Source organism: Lagopus muta, chromosome 4 (assembly GCF_023343835.1).
Source record: "Lagopus muta isolate bLagMut1 chromosome 4, bLagMut1 primary, whole genome shotgun sequence".
NCBI lineage: Eukaryota > Metazoa > Chordata > Aves > Galliformes > Phasianidae > Lagopus > Lagopus muta.
In genome coordinates, this window is record NC_064436.1 from 37,604,898 (window position 1) to 37,623,283 (window position 18,386).

Consider the following 18,386-nt stretch of genomic DNA (forward strand, 5'->3'; position numbering starts at 1 on the left):
GGTGGCAGCACACAACTGTATGGCCGTGGGCCCTTCCTAGGGCTTTTCTCCCATCTTAGCTGAGGAACCCAGCTGCAGGCATGGACACAGAGCAAGAAGCAGCCAGAGGTATGGTTGGAGACAGCTGCAGCATGGTGCTCTAGCAGAGTGGCAGCCCTGCGATGTAAGGATGTCTGAGCTTGGTGACAACAGCCAGACATGTGCGTGGGGCAAGCCAAGCCCTCTCCTCCCACCCTTCTGGGTCTAGAAAAGCCAGACTTGTTGCTGGATACCCATTAGGGAAAAGAAAAGCGTCTGCCTTTGCCATGATCGCTGTCACACACCTATCGCTCTGCTCTCCATGCCGACATCTGCTAATTGATTCATCTGATTACACAGCCCTGCGCGGCCACGGCTGTCCCATGAGTACCTCCCAGGTTTGGATGGAGCGTTCCTGCCATCTGGCCCTGGCTCCACTCCTTTGTGTAATTGATTTCTCCCAAGTCCTGTCCCCGAGGAAGCCCTCTCCAGAAGCTGTGGTGCAGATGCAGCTCAGACCCACAGCCAGGCAGGCAGGAGGCTGCTAACAGTGTGCAGGAGCATGTCACAGCCCTAGCAGGAATATGTCCATAACCAGATGGTGTACGACAATGTGCTGAAGCTGAGACACTTCACAGAAAAAAAACCCAACAAACCACAGTACTAAAAGCATCCAAGCTTACAGACACACTCCAACGTGTCTGTGTTGCAGCGACAGCCCTGCTCTAGCCTTACAGGCAGCCCATGGAGGGCTGCAACCTGGGCGAGCGTGTGGGGCTGTGCTGTGACGCTGAGAGTCCCGTGGCTTTGTGAGCCGCATGGCGCGCGAGCTGCACAAAGAGCAGAGGGGGCTTAGTGGGGAAGCTTAAATTAGTGTAGAAGTGCAGCACGTGGCTTGCTGGGATTGCGGGGATTTAACTCACCGGGAAACTGCTGGATCCGTAACAGGGATATAGGCAAGGCGGCAAGAGAGAGGTTTTTCTTCAAGTATGTTTTTTCAAAGAACTAAATAAACAGTGAGGGCACTTAGTGTAATAAATAGCGATTTACGGCAGCAGGACCAACAATGTGGTGGAACCACACAGACCAGTGCAATAAACTGCACGGTACACTCAGAAGCAGGACAGCCTTTTGAGACCCGTTACTGGGGGCAATGACTTGTGTCATAAAATCAGATGAAAATGCACCAGAGAGCTTTAAACTTCAGCAGCATCCTTTGCACAGATGCACGCTGTAAGCTGTGTTTAGTAACAGCTGCAGCTCTGTGTGGCAGCTGAGAAATGAAAACCCTGCAGGCAGCACGTGGCAAATGCAGGACCTGAGAGTGGAGCTGAGCAGCAGAACCAGCACAGTTCTGGTGAGCCCTAGGACAGTCACTAGTTGGCTTCCTGTCACTGCTGATACATCTCAACAAGCAGCACTTTAAGAAGTTGTGCTGAAAACTGAAAGTAGGTCCAAAAATGACTCCACAGCTGTCTACAGAAAAGTGCTTTCTAAAGACACACCACCCACTACTACAGAACACCTAGACACACCTACACTACTTTGGCTGCCACTTTCAAAACATGTAATAAAGACCATTTTATATTACAGTGAAGATTTGGGCAATCAATGCAGTTCAAAGCAGAAATGATGGAAATAACCATCTGCACCATTTCAGGTTAGTGCTTGGGTTTCAGTAACTTCTTGCATCAAGTATGATGACCGAAAGTACAAAGATCTCAGGGAGAGGGGAAGCATGTTGCTGCAGATGCCTCTAATGGGAGCTAGGACTCAGAACAAGAGGGAAGGAGGGGAGAAGGGAGGGAAGGTCTGAGTGGCCCACAGAGAAATGATCTCTTCAATAAGAAATGGGCCATACTGTGACACTTCGGAGCCCTTGGGCTAGAAGACCAAAAGGTCTGTCAAGAGAAAGAAATTTTTTAAGTTATACTGTGGACAGGAGGGAGTCCGGGAGTTAGTTGGGCCAGTGTAAAATTACAATTAACTTCAGAGGCTCAAGTAAAGAGAAGATGCAATTGATGCACTGAATGCAGCAAGCATAACAACCATTTGTTTCTCAGACAAAATTATTTAGGAAATTTTCCATGGCATTATTGTCCTGAAACACAAATTAGAGATCATCAGAGCTTTTCTCTCTGAAAATACATTATCCTAATTTCCATCTTACTCAGGCTACCCTCCAATTCCAGGGAGACTAATGAAGAGGAAGCAAAGACCTGATGAGTTCCACGCAGAGGCTACATTTATGGATTAATCCCAACAGGGAGCAAATCAACCTTATTCCCAGAGTGCTCTGTTGGGACTCAACACAATCAGTTGAGGACAGGGTAGTTATTTATGACTGAGGCTGTTTTGACTTTCAAATAAACATTTTAATTATTTTAAGTGCTACACTGGAACTTAGAGTACGAGTCCTGTTTTAATTTAGATGGCGGCCTTGCCTTGCTCTCCTCCCTCCTAATCCCAAACCACTCCAGTCATTATGATACAGTGCCAGTGATCCTGATCATTATGCCTGTGACATTTGAAAGTGTGGACCAAAAGCAAAACCCACTGGTCAGGCTGCTAAGAAGAAAGCCCACATGCTCTGTACCTGCAGTGAGGCGGTCTAGCTGAGATTTGTGCGTCTGCCATAGCTTGCTTTACCAGTAGCACCCCTTGGCATAGAACTAATGCACATGAAAAGAGCATCTTAATAGGGGTACCAACTCTGAAACCCATTTGCACACCCTGATCCATCCTTGTGCGATATTTTCTATGCCAGCCTTTCCAAGCAACTATCAGTTTCTGTCAATAAGAGAGAACCTGAACATTTATTTTACCCTCAGCACATAGTAGAGAGCACACATGTCCAGGGCACCCCCAGCTCCCCACCCCATGGATTTGTGCAGATATTTTCTGCAACCCTTCCCATTACCTGTGCCCCAAATAACAGGCTTAGCTTTGTTATCAGATTTGGCGACTTAAGGAAGAAGAAAAAGCAGAAAAGGAAAACTTGCTTAAAATGATTTAGTCTCATAGCAAAAGTTTCAACAACTGACTTAATATTATCCTCTATGGAAAGAAAATCTGGTTCCCTGCTTCAGTATACACACATTTGTGCTCTCCTAGAGCGTTTACCTTGCTTGCCAGTACGCAGAGGCTCTGCCACATGAGAGAGACAAGATGATGACCAAACAACAGCAAAATTCATTTGCTAGTGGATTTATTTATTTATTTTACTTCTCTGGCTTAAAGATGAGATGTTTTCCTTCAATAAAGCTGCATATACCAACCGACATTGGCTGTATTAAAATAAGGAAGAACCTCAATCAAAGAGCCTCTCCTAAGGCAAGCTTTCTTGTTAATATGCACCAACATGAAAGGCTTTCTTTTCATCCTATACAACTACAGTGTGTGTAAATTGCAGGGGGCTCATTGGCATAAATCTTGGCTGTGACCTCTGAGGTAAACTGGATTTACATTACTTTCTGACAAGAATTAAATGAAGGCCTTGTGGATATATGAACAGCCTTCTAGACTGCAACAGATGGGCATGAATGTGCTCCCTAGGCAAACTATCAGTGACATCTGTGTCCTCCAAATTCTGGTGGTCTCAGCCAATTAGCAGGCAAAAGGGAAAAAAAAAAAGGCAGCCTCTGCACAGCTACCCCAGTCAGTGCCGAGCAGAAGTGCTTCTGTTTAGAAATGGGATCAAGAACAGCCTCCAGCAGCAAGGGGACAGTTATCTGACCGGGTGCAATGCAAGGCAGCACAACAGAAAGCACTGAGGTAATTAGAAAGGATATTAATATGGATACGGGATAAATCCCAGCCTTGGCTGAGCCTGTGAGACTAAAGTAATGGGCTGCAGTGATGGATTTACATGGATAGGACAACAGAGTTCTATCCACACTAAACACAGAGATGGGTCCAAAGTGCACTCAGTGCCTTCCACAGCCAAGCTAAGCATTAAGGAGCCCATCCCCAGCCCTGTACACTCTCAGTAAACCCCAGTCCCCCACAGCAACAGCTGCACCCAGGCATGAACCCTGCTGGCACAGACCTGCCTTGACGGCAGAGCCACCTCTGCCAGGTGCCTCTGTGACATAGCCAGGCCTGAATCCTCCCCCTGCCACACACAGTCTCCCTTGTCCCAGCTGATAACCAGGTCTGACACCCAACAGTGTGGGCGCTGGGCAGGCAGGGCTGTGGGGTTGGAGCGTGGTGCCCATGCAAAGCACCTGTTGTTTTATCCTAATGGTGACTTCCCAGAGGTGCCGTTTGGGCTGTTTCCCCTCATCTCTGCTCTGCTGCGTGCTACTAGGGGATGCCAAGAAAGGGAATAATTGAGGGGCAGATCAATAAATTATAAAGTCCCAAAAAAAAAAAAAGAAGACATAATGAATTTGGTACAGCACATATTTTTAGATCAAAGATGCCTTTGAAGTGACAAACCCTTAATCCATAAACCACTGAAGCACTTCCTTTCCCTCACAAACTACTTGTTGTCAAATAAAATGGAAGTTAAGGAAATTATCTTTATCTGAAAATGGCCAAAAGAAGCCATCATCTAATGACAGCCTTGTCAAAATGACAATTGGGGAAATTGTTAGGCAGGCAAGGCCTAACGACAAGAGGAATAAGCTTGCTGTTTGCTCTAATCTGGTCAGGCAGGCCCCACACAATTCTGCACAGCTTGCCGTGTGAAACAGCCGAGTCTTTGTCAGTGTGAGCGAGGGCCAGGAGGACTTCTCTTTCATGAATATGTATCACCACCCCTCTATGTCTATAGAGAAAGAACCTTCCAAACACCAAAATAAGAAATAGTTAAATAAAACAAACCATCACCATTTTAAAAAAATCTTAAAGCAACAAAATCCTAAACTATGGAGTTGTGCCAGGTGAAAACTATTAAGCAAGGAAAACTGATATTTTGGAAAGGGAGTCAGAAGCATCTTCTTCCCAAAGGCTTTTTTGGGTTCAGACTCCAATCCCCAGAACATGGGGAGGAGGCACTTCAAGTCATCACAGAAGCAAAATGGCCCGTTGGGGTACCTGAAGTCTATCACTGTGTTTCATATGGGGCACATTTTCAAATGTGCTGCTTTGGGGTCAAAGCCCAGGTCACAATCACCTACAGGGATGCCACATGTCCTAGGAAGCATACACATGCACAGCATCAAAGATGAAAATAAATCCATGCATAATAAACATTGTACAGTGCATTAATGCAATAACAGCGGATTCCTCAACACACAAAACTCAACAGAGGCTTACGGAAGAGGTCCAGTGCTCACCAAAGAATGGATTTCTCAGAGGTATTCAAGACCTTCTACAAATAAAATCCCTTCCAACTCAAGACTGACAGTTTGAATTTTTGGTTCCCTTGAAGTTTTGGAGCTTTTTAAATATATATACCACGTAAATCTTCACAAATTCAAAAAACTAGCATAAAACTGGAGGAGAATCACATCAAGACTACTGGACTGCCAGTGGAAGCTAATGTACAGACAGAAACTGCCTTTAAAAGATGAAATGTCTCAGAAATATTGTATCTCTGTAAGACTGATGCTGACACACATTTAAGCCCAAACGTACTGTCTAGAGCAACAGAATGGCAGGCAAGGTAGGGATGCAGTATTGAACCATGACCATGCTTGTTATAGAAAACCCAAATGAAGCCGTTTTAAGATGCAGTGGGTTTTCTCCCTGCTGGAGAGCAAGGACACTGTTATAAAGCATTCATCAATGTTTGAAAAGTTACATTCAAAAGTTTGTTTTAAACTTCATTTGTAAGACTGCAAACCAGATATTTCTTCTCTATGGAGAGATTGTGGTGATACTAAAAACTTCAGTTTTTTCTCCAAACAACAAACGGAATATAAAAGTTTGACTTCCAGCAGAGATATCATGACACAATGCTCAATTTTGAGGGTTTACAATATTATGCAATGTTTGCTGTAGACATTACCATTTCATTAGCATACTCTACTTTACATGAAATCCAGCAATGAATGCTGTCCCTGATCTAAGGCTAATCCTCTTTAAAGAGCTACAGGGTATATTACATGTGGCCACAACCACAGTTGTGCCATGACTGAATCACTTTGAAGCCTATTGAACAACGTTCCCTTGTGAGACTATACACAAACCCCTAAACCAACGCTCCCTGTGCTGTAAAATTCTATTTTACACTGAGATTTTCTGTAAGGGGCAATGCTGCCCTAGTCCTGAGTGAGGAAAGAGGTACAAGGCTGCCTTCCCCACATCCCAGTGACAATTTGTGACTGGAGCACATATGCCTGAGGTAATACAAATACAAATACCTACCTCCTAAACACCACATGACAGCTCACAGGGATGCTCTGTCTCACAGACTGGTTTCTGAAATACAGAAGGTTACCGTGGCTCACTCCTAAAGACTGCCAATATAACCCAGAATGGGAAGGAGATGGAAGGTGATGGAGCAATGACAATGCCACACTGATTTACCAGGAACTATAATTACAGCTGACATCAAAGGAAAATGGGTAGTGTTGCACTGTGCCAGTGAACTCCACAACACAAAGACATCATAGGCAGAGCAGTTCTGGACAGGATCATGCATATCTTTAAAGAAAAATAAAGGCATCATACACCTTCAAGACAGGCTGCATTTCTTACAATTGGGTGCCCTTAAATGCTATAAAGCGTGATAACAGAATAATATCTTTCTTGCCACACAGTCCAGAATATGGAATCTTTAACATCTATACAAATTCAAAGGAAAAACAGGAACCACTGAACTACTACTCCTGTTATATATCAGCAAAAGCCAGTTTATTTTAATGCTTATCTTTAACTCTTCAAAATAACTTTCTATATTAAATCACTGCTTTTAAAGAAATCTGGAAAGGATGGTTACATTTAGTCTGCATTGTGCACAGTGCCTATCATCTCCATTGAAACAGCATGCAGCCAGATAGAATGAGTAGATCCAGTCTCTGTGGTTAAACCTCAGCCCCAGTGAAGGTAATATGTAAATTCCTTGCTATGAAAATAGTATTTCATCCAAAATGTTGTCATCCAACAAATTTAGAAGTGTCACTGTATACCCAGGACACAACACCACAGCACTCCTGTTGTGAACGCAGAGGAATACATAGGTGGCATTTGGGAGGAAGTCCTGAAGCTTCTGCTTTCAGCGAAATCACTTCACTGGAGTCTAACTCAATTGTCACGGTTTTTACATACCAACGGATTTGCTTCAGCACAAATGAAAACAGATTACTTACTGCAGAAGAATACATTTTATCATTGTTAGAATCTTATCAATTCCCAGTAGAGTGTTTAAAATACTTGCCACTACACAAAATGTATTGCAATATCTTTGATGAGAGCTGATGTCTGGTCACTTCGAGAAAGCCCAGCTTTAGGCAGTTTCCACAGTTTAGTTCTAATTTAGAAGAGGAAAGAGAAGAGAATATCAGGCTGAAATGCAAGGGCTATAATCAAGAAAGAACATACTTTCCTTGGCTGAAATTTTTGTAAGAAACATGAACTATTACTTCAGTTCTTACAGTGAGTAAGGTCTCTTAATGGTCAGGGTTGGTCAGCGGGATTATGAAGATGAAGAATTTGTTACCTGATGGTTATAGTGCACCAAGTCTTCTCTTGTTTAGCTCGTCAGTGTGAGATTTGATATGAAAGATGGGCTTCCCCTTCCTGGCATGCTCCCTAATGCACAAAGGTAAGCCAGAGTGTCATGCTGTGTGCTGCACTACCTACAGCAGCATAGATGCCTCTTCAGTAAGCCTTTTTAAGGACTGACCACATTTAGCTTGAAAATTTGACAAGGTCAAAAACAGCTGTCGTGATGAGGGTCTACGTGGTACCTAAGGAGGGGTTATCTGCAGCTAAGAAAATATCAGAATCACACACAGATTGTAGACTTCCAGGAACAACTACAGAAGGAAATGCTGTATAGCATGCATTTTACCTTCTTAGTCTGAACAAGATTCCATAAAATCATGTGGACACACATAAGTATGAGAAGATGTATATGCCAGCTGAAAGTGCAGTGACTTGTAAGTGTAGATCCTTATATATATAGGGATCAAAACTTCAACCATTAAAGGTTGAAGGTAGAGAGTCTTCCAGGTACAGAAGAAAGGAAATGATGACAAAATAAATAAATAAATAAATAAATAAAAAATAATAATTTGAAAGCCAGAATCCCAATTATTGGTAAACAAAGAACTGTGGTAGAGTTCACAAACAAACAAACAAAAAAATCCCAATTCTTTCTAACTATTTTTAGAAAATGTAGGGGACTCTTTTATTCAAGATCTATGAGGAATGAGCACAGTTACACTCAGCAGCTGTGGGGATAATACTCATCTCCAGCACGCTTCTGTTACGCAAATGATTTTTCATTTCTAATTCTACTGAAATGCATTAAGACACTAATCTGAAAAATGTGATGCTCCAACATGCTTAAGTATCTAGCTTTTGTTCTAACTTAAAGTGAAAGAGCTAACAATTTTTTCTTCCACATTAGGGATTACAGATTTAATTTTGAGCAAGAAGCAAACACCTGCTCTATGGTGTTGCCTTCTTCTTGTCCCATAAAATCTGGAGTTACAGTAGTGTCCATCTCATAGCTGCACAAACTGTCCTCTGGAGACACATTTGCTAAGAAGAAGGGGTTCCAAGGCATAAAGAACATCTTCACAGACAGCGAGAGGGGCAGAAGGATGGAAGAGAATTGAGGTAAAGGAGAGGCTGGAAGGGTTAGAACAAGATATGCTTGGCAGAAGGATCAAGGACAAACTATGGTGCAAGAAGAGGAAGAAGATGACAAAACTGGGGGAGTGGTGTAAGTGAAGCCCATCCAGTCCCCTTGAAATGGAATTCCTCACTGGGGCTTTATTCAGATCAAACGTGATGGGAAATGACAGAGTTCTTTTTTTTCCCCAAGTAAAGGAGCAATGTAGTAAATAAAATACAGAGGGAACTGCGCTCCCTTTTCCCTCTGGAGTACCTTCTCACCACCTTGTGGCTCTTGGAGATGGTATCGGGAGTGTCAGTGAAAGCCACTCTTTCTAGCGCACGTCTGGTCTCACCATGAGCTCCACCTGAATGTCCTGCTTTATACTTGTAATAAGGAGCTCACAAATAAATAAGCCTTTGAGAAACTTTTTCTCTTCTCTTTGAACAGGAGACACTCTGCTGCTGTAAAGTCACAACAATTAATTGCAGAACCCCGCTGCAGGTTGTTACTTGTTCTGTTACGCCTTTCCCAAACGAACTGCTGGAAGCTGTCGCTCAAATTACTACCGTTAACTTCAGGTGCCCCGACAGCTCGAGCAACACGAAAACGCCATTTCCCGGTGGCTGGTCGAACATTGCCACCTACCGACCCCCCTGCAGCCCTGTGCTGGGCACCGCGAGGATTTTATCTCCCCCAACACCGTTACGTACGTGCACACGTTCCCCCCACCTGCACCGCAGGGCCATCATGAACAGCCATGCCACCTGCAGTTTGCCAGGGCAACCAAAGGAAAGAAACAATCCCTCACATTGGCATGCTCTGCTGAAGTTTCTCAAAGCTTGTTGGGAAGGAAGGTTTCCTGTTTAGTCACTCAGGGAGAACTAGTAGGAACATGTAGCCAAATGGAGTCCTTTCACTCACCAACCCACAAATACAAACATGAATTGCCTTAAAATTCCATCTCAGAAAGAGTGATTGGGCACTAGCACTGGCTCCCAGGGATGTGGTGGAGTCACCAGCCCTGGAGATATTCAAGTACCATGAAAATATGGCACTGAAGGACATGGTTTAGTGGGGAAATACTGGTAGTAGGTGGATGAAATAATTTGAGAGGTGTTTTCTGACCTTAATGATTCTGATTCTATGAGTCTATGAAAATAGGAGATGTATTTGCTTTCAGTAACTCTCATTTTCTCTCAAATTGATAATCACTAAAAGCAATTTAAGAGTTCCTACTATTTTTTCCTGATTTGCTTGTTTGAGATGTGGAGTTACTTGAAACCTCAGGGATCAGATCAAAGTTGTAGAAGAACACCACACCAACCAATCCCAGTGCTCCTCTGTATTACAGCCTCCTGTAGTTAGTCATTACATGTAATTAGCTGAGGCAGCTAGGGTTCCTAACCGGAAGCAACACAGAGAAGCCATGCTGGTCGTATACAAGCAGAAACCATTGCACTTAACGTAACGAGCAGGGCTTTTCAAGAAGTCCTACTCCCTTATGAATGGAAAGGCAATGAACAGAGTGTTGGAAATGCAGGCTGCCTTGTGAGAAGAGAACAGCCCCAACCCACTTCTACATCCAAAATTATCCTTGCAATCCAGGGACTGGCTGTGCAGTCAAACCTCATGTTCATCCTCCAGAAAGGAAAGCATTCTTGGGAAAAGCTGCACAGGTTCTGAAAAAACCCAAAGGAGAAGTCAGTTGCATGGGCACCACAAAGCAGCAGGGCTGGCCTTGGTCCCACCACACCACGCTGCCTGGCAGCGCAATTACTTGCAGTTTTGCTTTTAACTAAAGAAATTTCAATTGGAGAGGGAAAAAAGTTAACACAGCAATAAACTCTGGTAAACCAAGTAGCTATTTTTGCAGAAAGTGCCGGGGATTTTTCACTCATAGGGGAAGGCTGAGATCATCTTGCTAAAGCTGGCAGCATTTCAGCCAGTGCAAAGCTTAGAGAAGAGAGGAGCAGAAAATCCAGTCCCAACCAGAATCTAAATGAAGTCATGTAGCACAGTATTAAGTTGATAAACTACCAGGAAAGATAGAGTTAACTACTTCTAGGCAAAAATTAGCAGGAAGAGCATAGACTTACCTCAATATCTCCACACAGTAAAATAACCTCACCAGGAAAGCTCTCACTGTGCCATGCTCTTGTAAACAGGCTGTATGCGGAAATGAGGGGCTGGCAGAGGTTACAAGAAGCAGCACATGCAGCATTGCACAACTCCAGGCTTTCCAGACGGCAGTGAGCCACAGTGTGTACAGCCAGCCTGCTGCAGCCCAGCACTCGGTAAGTCAGTGGTGGGGGGACCTCTGCTTCTCTGCTCTCAAAGCCAGCTGAATGACAGAAGGGGACATGCAGCAGAGACACTGGGTGCAGATAAATGCCATAGTGGGAGGGCTGTTGCTAAATAACTTATCAAGCTGTAGGTGCTTTACCTGATTATCAGGTAAATAAAAGAAACTGCACTTGAAACAGTTTATTTGAGCTGAAGCTCACCGTACTTATCAGAGAACCGTAGAATGGCTTAGGTTGGAGAGGATTTTAAAGATCACCCAATTCCAACTTCTGCCACAGGCAGAGCTGCCACCTGCCAGATCAGGCTGCCCACAGCCTCATCCCACCTGGCCTCGGTACTCAGCGGAGCACAACACGTTTGGGCTACAGCACTTTGCAGGTAAGAGGGATATGGAACTGCATGGGACTAAGAACAGCTCAAACCCTTCTGCTATGGGTGCTGCCCCCTGTTCTGGATGTGGGAGTAACCTTGCTTAGTAGGGAAAACAGGAAGGGAGGGAGTGAAGGGCTCGCTATTCCTGTCAGTCAGCAGCACTGCCACGCACTTCTAGCAAACAGGTATTTTCAGCTCAGCCAGGCTCGGCAGCCCAGGAGCGGTGAATGCTGTCTTTCCTAGAGGCATTGCTTAAAGCACAAGAAAATAACCAAATACTTGTAAATGCTTAATTTTAAAATGTTACTAGTTCTGTCAAAAACATGTTTTGTAGTTACTATATGCTGTTACCCTTCAAAATGTTAACTTGAAGGGGAGGGGCATAAAACTGAAACTACTTGAATTCTTCAAAAAAGTCAAACCCAGAAGCCCTGGAGCATGTAGACCTGGTTAGCAGCATGACTGCTGGTTTGAGTAGATGACCCCAGACAAAGCTGAATTCCCTATGCTTTTTGGAAAAAAACAACCCAAGTACTTGTGTGCAGAGCAGTTCCACCCCAGGCCTCTCCTTCCCTGCCCCTGTTCTGCAGGTCCAGAGGTCCCTGTGGCCCTGCAGGCCTGGAGGGGTCACAGCTTTGAGCAGTGGAGAAAGTGGAGTGTCCCTCCTGCTTCAGAGGGAATTAACGAAGTCAGCGTGGTTTCCACCTGTAACTGCTGTCATGCAGCTCTGCAGACACATTAGGAGATAGGTTCAGCTTGGGTTTCCTTCACTGTCTTGCGGAAAGGTGGCTGCATTGCATCTAAACTTTGGGATGTGCTGATCCTACAATAGCTGCGTCTGGTGGCTGGAAGGCTGAGCAGGATCTGTGCTGCCCCATAGGCACTCTGTGCACGTGCGGGACTGAGAGTGAGCAGCACTTCCAGTATGTTCTCTTGTAAATACAGCAAATATCATTTTAACAAGGCTAAGGCTGTAGATACTGAGCACCCCAAAGTTACGAGCTCTCAGAGGTACACCTGCCTGCAGATGGTTGCTCTTTGTACTCACCTGTGCAAAATGTTAATTTGGTGATAATGGACTATTGTCTGTGTTAGGCACCTAAGATACCAACCACACAGGACAAACCTGTCCAGGAATGATTAGAGGCTGAAAAGCAACTTGCTGATTGCTGGCCTCCTGCCTTGTCCCTCGCTGCTGGTACTGATTGCAGCCTGCGTTCCTGGAGGCAGAAAGTGTAGCCATGTTTAGGTATCATCCTTGAAAGCCTTCCACAGCACCCTGATGTTGGTGGTTATTTAAAACAAAAGGCAAAAAAACCGAAGTGGATGTACCTTTTTTCTTTGTATTCAGGCTGAAAAATTTATGTTTGCGTCTACGGAAGCAAACAGGCAGTGTGCCCTGAACTCCAGCTTGACGGTAAAGCTATCACCATTGAACAGCCAGTTAAAACACTCAAGGTGGAGTGCTATGATTTCTCAAGTTAGGCAACCTTGTTCTTAACTCTAAGCGTCACTCTTCTGTCTCTTAAAACGGGGATAGTGGTGTGCACTGAAAGAGATGATGCTGTAAGAAAGGAAAGAGGTAAAATCTTGACTGACTCAATTGAAGGTACAAACAACAGCATTATAGAGGGCCACCTTACAGTTGCAGGAAAAATCTTTGCTTTTAACTATGGTCAGTTTCCTCCTCTGGATAATATTCTTCAAAATCTTTCTGCTGTGCCATACAATCTAATAAACTCCTTTAGCAGTAATTTGGCACCAAACTCAACCCAGAACTTAAGACAGAGAACTGAGTTTCTGTAGACTGACTTGTGAACTCAGTGAAATGATGTGGTTTCCCCAAAGCCTTTAGCCTTCCCTTGAGCCAAAGCTGACCTTGTGTAACATCTCACATCCTCTTACTGGAGCGAAACAGTGACAAAGGCAGAAAAGTGCACAGAAAGCAAAAGTTCACTCTCCTTCACACAGAGCTGTGCTCTGGGGCTGAAGCATACTGCTGGAACAAGGGATGGATGCAGATGCCATGCAAGCATATCTCACAGATGACAAAGGAATAACAAAGACTCTCTGCCACCAGAGAGTCTTTATACTTTCTTCAAAAGCACGGATCATATGCTCAAGTTAGTTTTCAAGTGAGCTTTGAGATCTGCTTGAAGTTTTATATTTCTCTAAATATCTATGCTTGGCAGAAGCACTTCTGTAGCCTACTTAGCTAAGCAAGCTGTGGTAGCTATATTCCTGTGTCACAACTGCTGCTGTTAGTGTGCTAAAGGTCAGGGAAGGAAGGGATTCCAGTAGATAGGCATACATACATAAACCATGTATTGTGCTTGGAACTTATTTACAGTGGTATAATATAGCCTTACAAACAAGAAGTCAGAATAAGCAGCGATGATTCAGCTACTCATAAAACAACAGCTTACACTGTAAGGATTCATCCAGCATGATTCAGAGAACAGAGCTGGTAAGACAGCTTAGAGATCTAGGAGAAACACAAAGCATATGCACTTTATATTTGCAGTTAAATGGCAGCTTACAAATAATGCTGTTTAATAACACTTCTCTGGCTAGCAATAGAGCTCATTCTTAGGTTCCCACTTTAAGTACATAATCTTTTCCTTCTTCAGACTAAGTTCCAGTGAAGGAAAATACTAGGCTTGCACTTACAAAGGACCAGACTGCAATGGTTCCTGAAATGCTTCACAGATTTATATTAGGATGTGCTGCTGTTACTCGGATTTTTAAACAGAATATAGTTCAGAACTAACTTTGTGCTGCATTTCAAAAGCTTTTCCAAACAAACAAAAAAAAAAAAAAAAAAAAAAAAAACACCACAAAAAAAACCCAAAAAACAGAAAACAACCCAAAAAAACAAAACACCCTGATAAAGCTTGCTTTCTTGTTTTGGCACCTAGTTTAGTACTTCTCACAGAATCACAGAATCACCAAGGTTGGAAAAGACCTTCAAGATCATCCAGTCCAACCAACCACCTATTACCAATAGCCCTCACTAAACCATGTCCCTCAACACAACATCCAGCCTTTCCTTGAACACCTCCAGGGTCGGTGACTCCACCACCTCCCTGGGCAGTCCATTCCAGTGCCTGACCACTCTTTCAGAAAAGTACTATCTCCTAATATCCAACCTAAATCTCCCCGGCGTAGCTTGAAGCCATTCCCTCTAATTCTACTAGTTACATGAGAAGAGGCCGACCCCCAGCTCACTACAACCTCCCTTCGGGCAGTTGTAGAGAGCAATAAGGTCTCCTCTGAGCCTCCTCTTCTCTAGGCTGAACAATCCCAGCTCCCTCAGCCACCCCTCACAAGGCCTGTGCTCCAGACTCCTCACCAGCTTTGTTGCCCTTCTTTGAACCCGCTCCAGGGCCTCAATGTCTTTTTTGCAGGCATACTTCTGCAGAGAGCTGGGACTTTCTAGCAGGGAACAGAGAAATTCCCAGAATAGGTGACAAGTCTCTGATATTCCAGCTTTTGCATTCATTTTACAAACTGCCACATGAAATCATTTCTAACCATTGTATTTGGTTTCATAAAAGAGGCGAACTCTTTATTCACATTTATAACACTACTTTATTCACATTTGAAATATCAGTGCTTACTGTCAGATGGCATGTGTACAAGTCGGCTGATGTCTAGACAAAGGAATACACTGTAAAGCAGTGTGCAGAGACACAGGTTGTGCTACTATCACTCCTCTGTAAGCCCATAGAGCCAGTCTTACTGTCACTGTTAAGTGCCATCTATTTTTCAGAGATAAACCCACCTGTGAGGTCCTCATGATGAACTAGTTGTAGGCATTTACAGTCATATGTGGTCTTCAGAGTTCTGACACATTACAGATCCATGGCAGCAGACAGGAGATGAACTGTTGGGAAGGGGCTAGCATAGAACAGTCTGCCACTTGGCCCCCATCAAGTCAAGTGGCAGGAAATGATGGTTATCATGGGTAGGGCGTGCTCAACTCCCACTCTTTGTTCTGGTGCTTCACTTAGGTTTGTTGTCAGCCTATTCACTAGAAAATACATAGAGCCACTAAATAATAGACAATTTACTTGGTTCTGCAGAGATTTCATGGTGTAACTTTACCTTTCCTTGTATTTTTGAGGACTCATTTCACCATGACCTCTTTTGAAGAAGATGAAACTGAAGAAACAGCAACATGCCTCCACATGACGTTTTACCATCCTTGCCAACAAGACAAGATGATGTTTCGTTGCTTGAATTTCTGTAAGCGAGAACAGGTCAGGGCAGATGAAATGGCCAAGTTTGGCCGTGATTCTAACGTCTGCCATTATAACTTAGTGGATACTCGTGTTTCTCGGATCCAGTTTTCACTGCAGTTCTACAGAAAACTTAACAGCTCAGAATTTTGTTTTGAGATAAAGAACATGAGCAAGAAAACAAAGTTGATGGTAAACCAAACAGAACTGGGTTACTTAAACAAAATTGATCTGCCATGGAAGTGCATCATTTGTTTTGGAGACTACCAGATTTTAGCAGAGATTCAAGAAGGAGAGGCCATGGATTATTTCGAGACTCACTTACACTTGGCTAAAGTGCCAATCTTACAAGAAAGTTGCCTGCCATCTCTGCACCCCATACCCGAGAAAGGCATTTTCCCTTCCTTGTCTCCTTCCCAAGGCAAAAGCCCCATAGAGATTGATGAAAATGAGTCATGCTAGCAGCAAGGAGGAAGCTGGATGAGTTTTTGAACATGTGAAGCCTGCACAATTTCAAGAGCTGAAGGCGATCATCTCAACCCACTGTTTCTAATGGTTCTCACTGCTGTATATCATCAGTCCCCTTACACACAATTTCCCATACAGACATACCAGGTGTCTCAATCCAATTACTGGAGGAGGTGGTTCGACATACGTACACTCGGAGGAAGATTAAGGCAGCAAGATGCCAAATGCTGTCAACTGACTTATTAATCTCAGACAAGGGCTGCTGAACAAGCTCTGAGGCAAATTTTTTTTCTAACTTCTCACACCGGGACATTACTTTGTTGAACAGAAACAGTGTGTCTGACACCGTGTTTATCAGGGCATACATGCTCTCTATTCACTATATAAACATGTCCATAGCAGCATATTCTATTCAAAACTGTGACTGCGTGCCTACAAGGTATATTTAGCAAGCGTTAATATTTTATGCAAGCAGAACAATGTCCTAGCCCCAGTACTGGTTAACTAAGGAGGGGTGTCATGTCTCACTACATTTGTTACACTTCGCATTTTGCTTCTGACATTAAATTCTGAACAGTATTTTCAAGCCTAGGTTGTAGCGTCCCAGATTTTGCAGCTTAGAAGCACTTTGTAAGGATAGCATTTTTAAGTTAATGTTTTTACTAACTTTGCACAGAGATTTTTCTAGTATTTTTTAAATAGATGAAAAAAATATATATGTATATATATATTTTTTGCAAGTAAGCTGTTTCTGAATGTAAATAAACATATAATGTTATGTAAAGATCCAGATAGATTTTGTAATAAAGCATTTGGTCAGCCAGTAAAGATTTGTTGTCTTCTGCACCTATAAAGTAAAAAGGCTTATGTGAATAAAATGACTTCCAGGACAATCCACCAGCAATATTCTAAAAGTGATGCTGCACCAAGAGTTAACTAAAACGCTTTGTGAGTTTTCTCCCTATTCTCTCTCTCCCCATGCCCCACCTCCATTAGTCTCTTATAATTTTATTTTCACTTAAGCTTTTGTTAGGGGCTCAGCATTTCATTATCACTTCTGTTTTGTCAAGTGTTTTAGACTGCTTGAATGAAACACTGGAAGGGCTCAGAGCAAAGCACTTTTAAGAGTTATCTATCTTATCCTCAAGCATTAACATCTACTGAGTAACTAAATTATCCCAAACGTTCAGAACACCCTCCAACTTTAAACTACTTCCAACCTCTAAGCTCTGTAATCTGCTACAGAGTAAACCTCTGCTACATACTGCTCTTGTTCCCACACACATCTGTCTGAGGAGTCCTAGAGTCAGGCTTACATTGAATGGGCTGTCAACCGTTCCCTTTAACCTCCCCAGAACTAGGAAAGCATTTCAACATTAGTCGTTACAATACAAAGAACCACAACATAATCCAAGATTAGTGGAAACAATCACAAATGAGAGAAGTTTGTGGAAGGGCAATGAGACCAAACCCAAGTTTTCATGGGATTTCATTTGTCTGTTTCATCCTTACAAAAAAAATGCCTCGTTGACAAATTTTCCACCTGTTGAACTAGCCTCTAACACTCACCCCTCTTACAGTCTTTAGGCTGGATGTGCAATGCAAAACTCAGTTGACACCTCTCAGCACCAATGCCTCTACCAGGTGCCCGGCCCCTCAGCCTAACAAAACCAACCCAGCAGGAATCACCAGGTCACCAGACCTGGTGCCACTGGCTGCTTGGCTTCCATATGCTTTCGTTATGAGTGTTCCTACTCTCTAATTAGAGAGAGTGGCAAATAGCCTACAAACGCAAACTGTTCAGAAAAAGAACAAGATGAAAACACATTCTGCAAGAAGCTCTTAAATTTAATAGCTTTTATGTGGAATCAACCTTTCATATAAAACGTGTGAGATTTCTTAAGTTCATTAATTTGGCAAGTGTCTGAGGGAAGAGGGAGTGTTCTGCATTCCCAAGGAACAGCTTTGTTCTTACGAATGCTTTTAAATGATTGCATGGTGACAAGCAAGTTCTTGTTTCGTACCGCTTGGGTCCTCAAAATCAGGTTGCTAGTACTACTGCTAAACAGTGTTATACAGTTCCTATACGCTGGCCCTGCCACACAGGACATCAGCCTCCAGCACTAATTGTATTCATTGCTTATACTTTCTCCGCTGTTAATTACAGGAAAAAAAAAAAAAAAAAAAAGAAAAAAAAGACAGACAACCTCAATCATAACTTTTCAGGCTCAGTATATAGACAGAAA

The 18,386-nt window shown here is 43.3% G+C and overlaps 1 protein-coding gene across 1 annotated transcript; it reads left to right on the plus strand.

The window, feature by feature from the left end:
• Positions 1-10,811: 10,811 nt before the first annotated feature.
• Positions 10,812-17,047, plus strand: TIFA (TRAF interacting protein with forkhead associated domain). Its single transcript, XM_048942606.1, has 3 exons — positions 10,812-11,049; positions 11,338-11,437; positions 15,558-17,047. The coding sequence occupies exons 1-3, from the start codon at positions 10,968-10,970 to the stop codon at positions 16,132-16,134; spliced, it is 759 nt and encodes a 252-aa protein (XP_048798563.1). The 5' UTR covers positions 10,812-10,967; the 3' UTR covers positions 16,135-17,047.
• The last annotated feature ends 1,339 nt before the right edge of the window (positions 17,048-18,386 follow it).

Bases quoted from the DNA above. Each gene is read 5' to 3' on its own strand.
- TIFA (XM_048942606.1), top strand. From the start codon at position 10,968: ATGCAGCATTGCACAACTCCAGGCTTTCCAGACGGCAGTGAGCCACAG. The intron at 11,050-11,337 runs GTAAGTCAGTGG...CTTCTGCCACAG, and splicing joins CTGCTGCAGCCCAGCACTCG to GCAGAGCTGCCACCTGCCAG. The intron at 11,438-15,557 runs GTAAGAGGGATA...TGTATTTTTGAG, and splicing joins TGGGCTACAGCACTTTGCAG to GACTCATTTCACCATGACCT.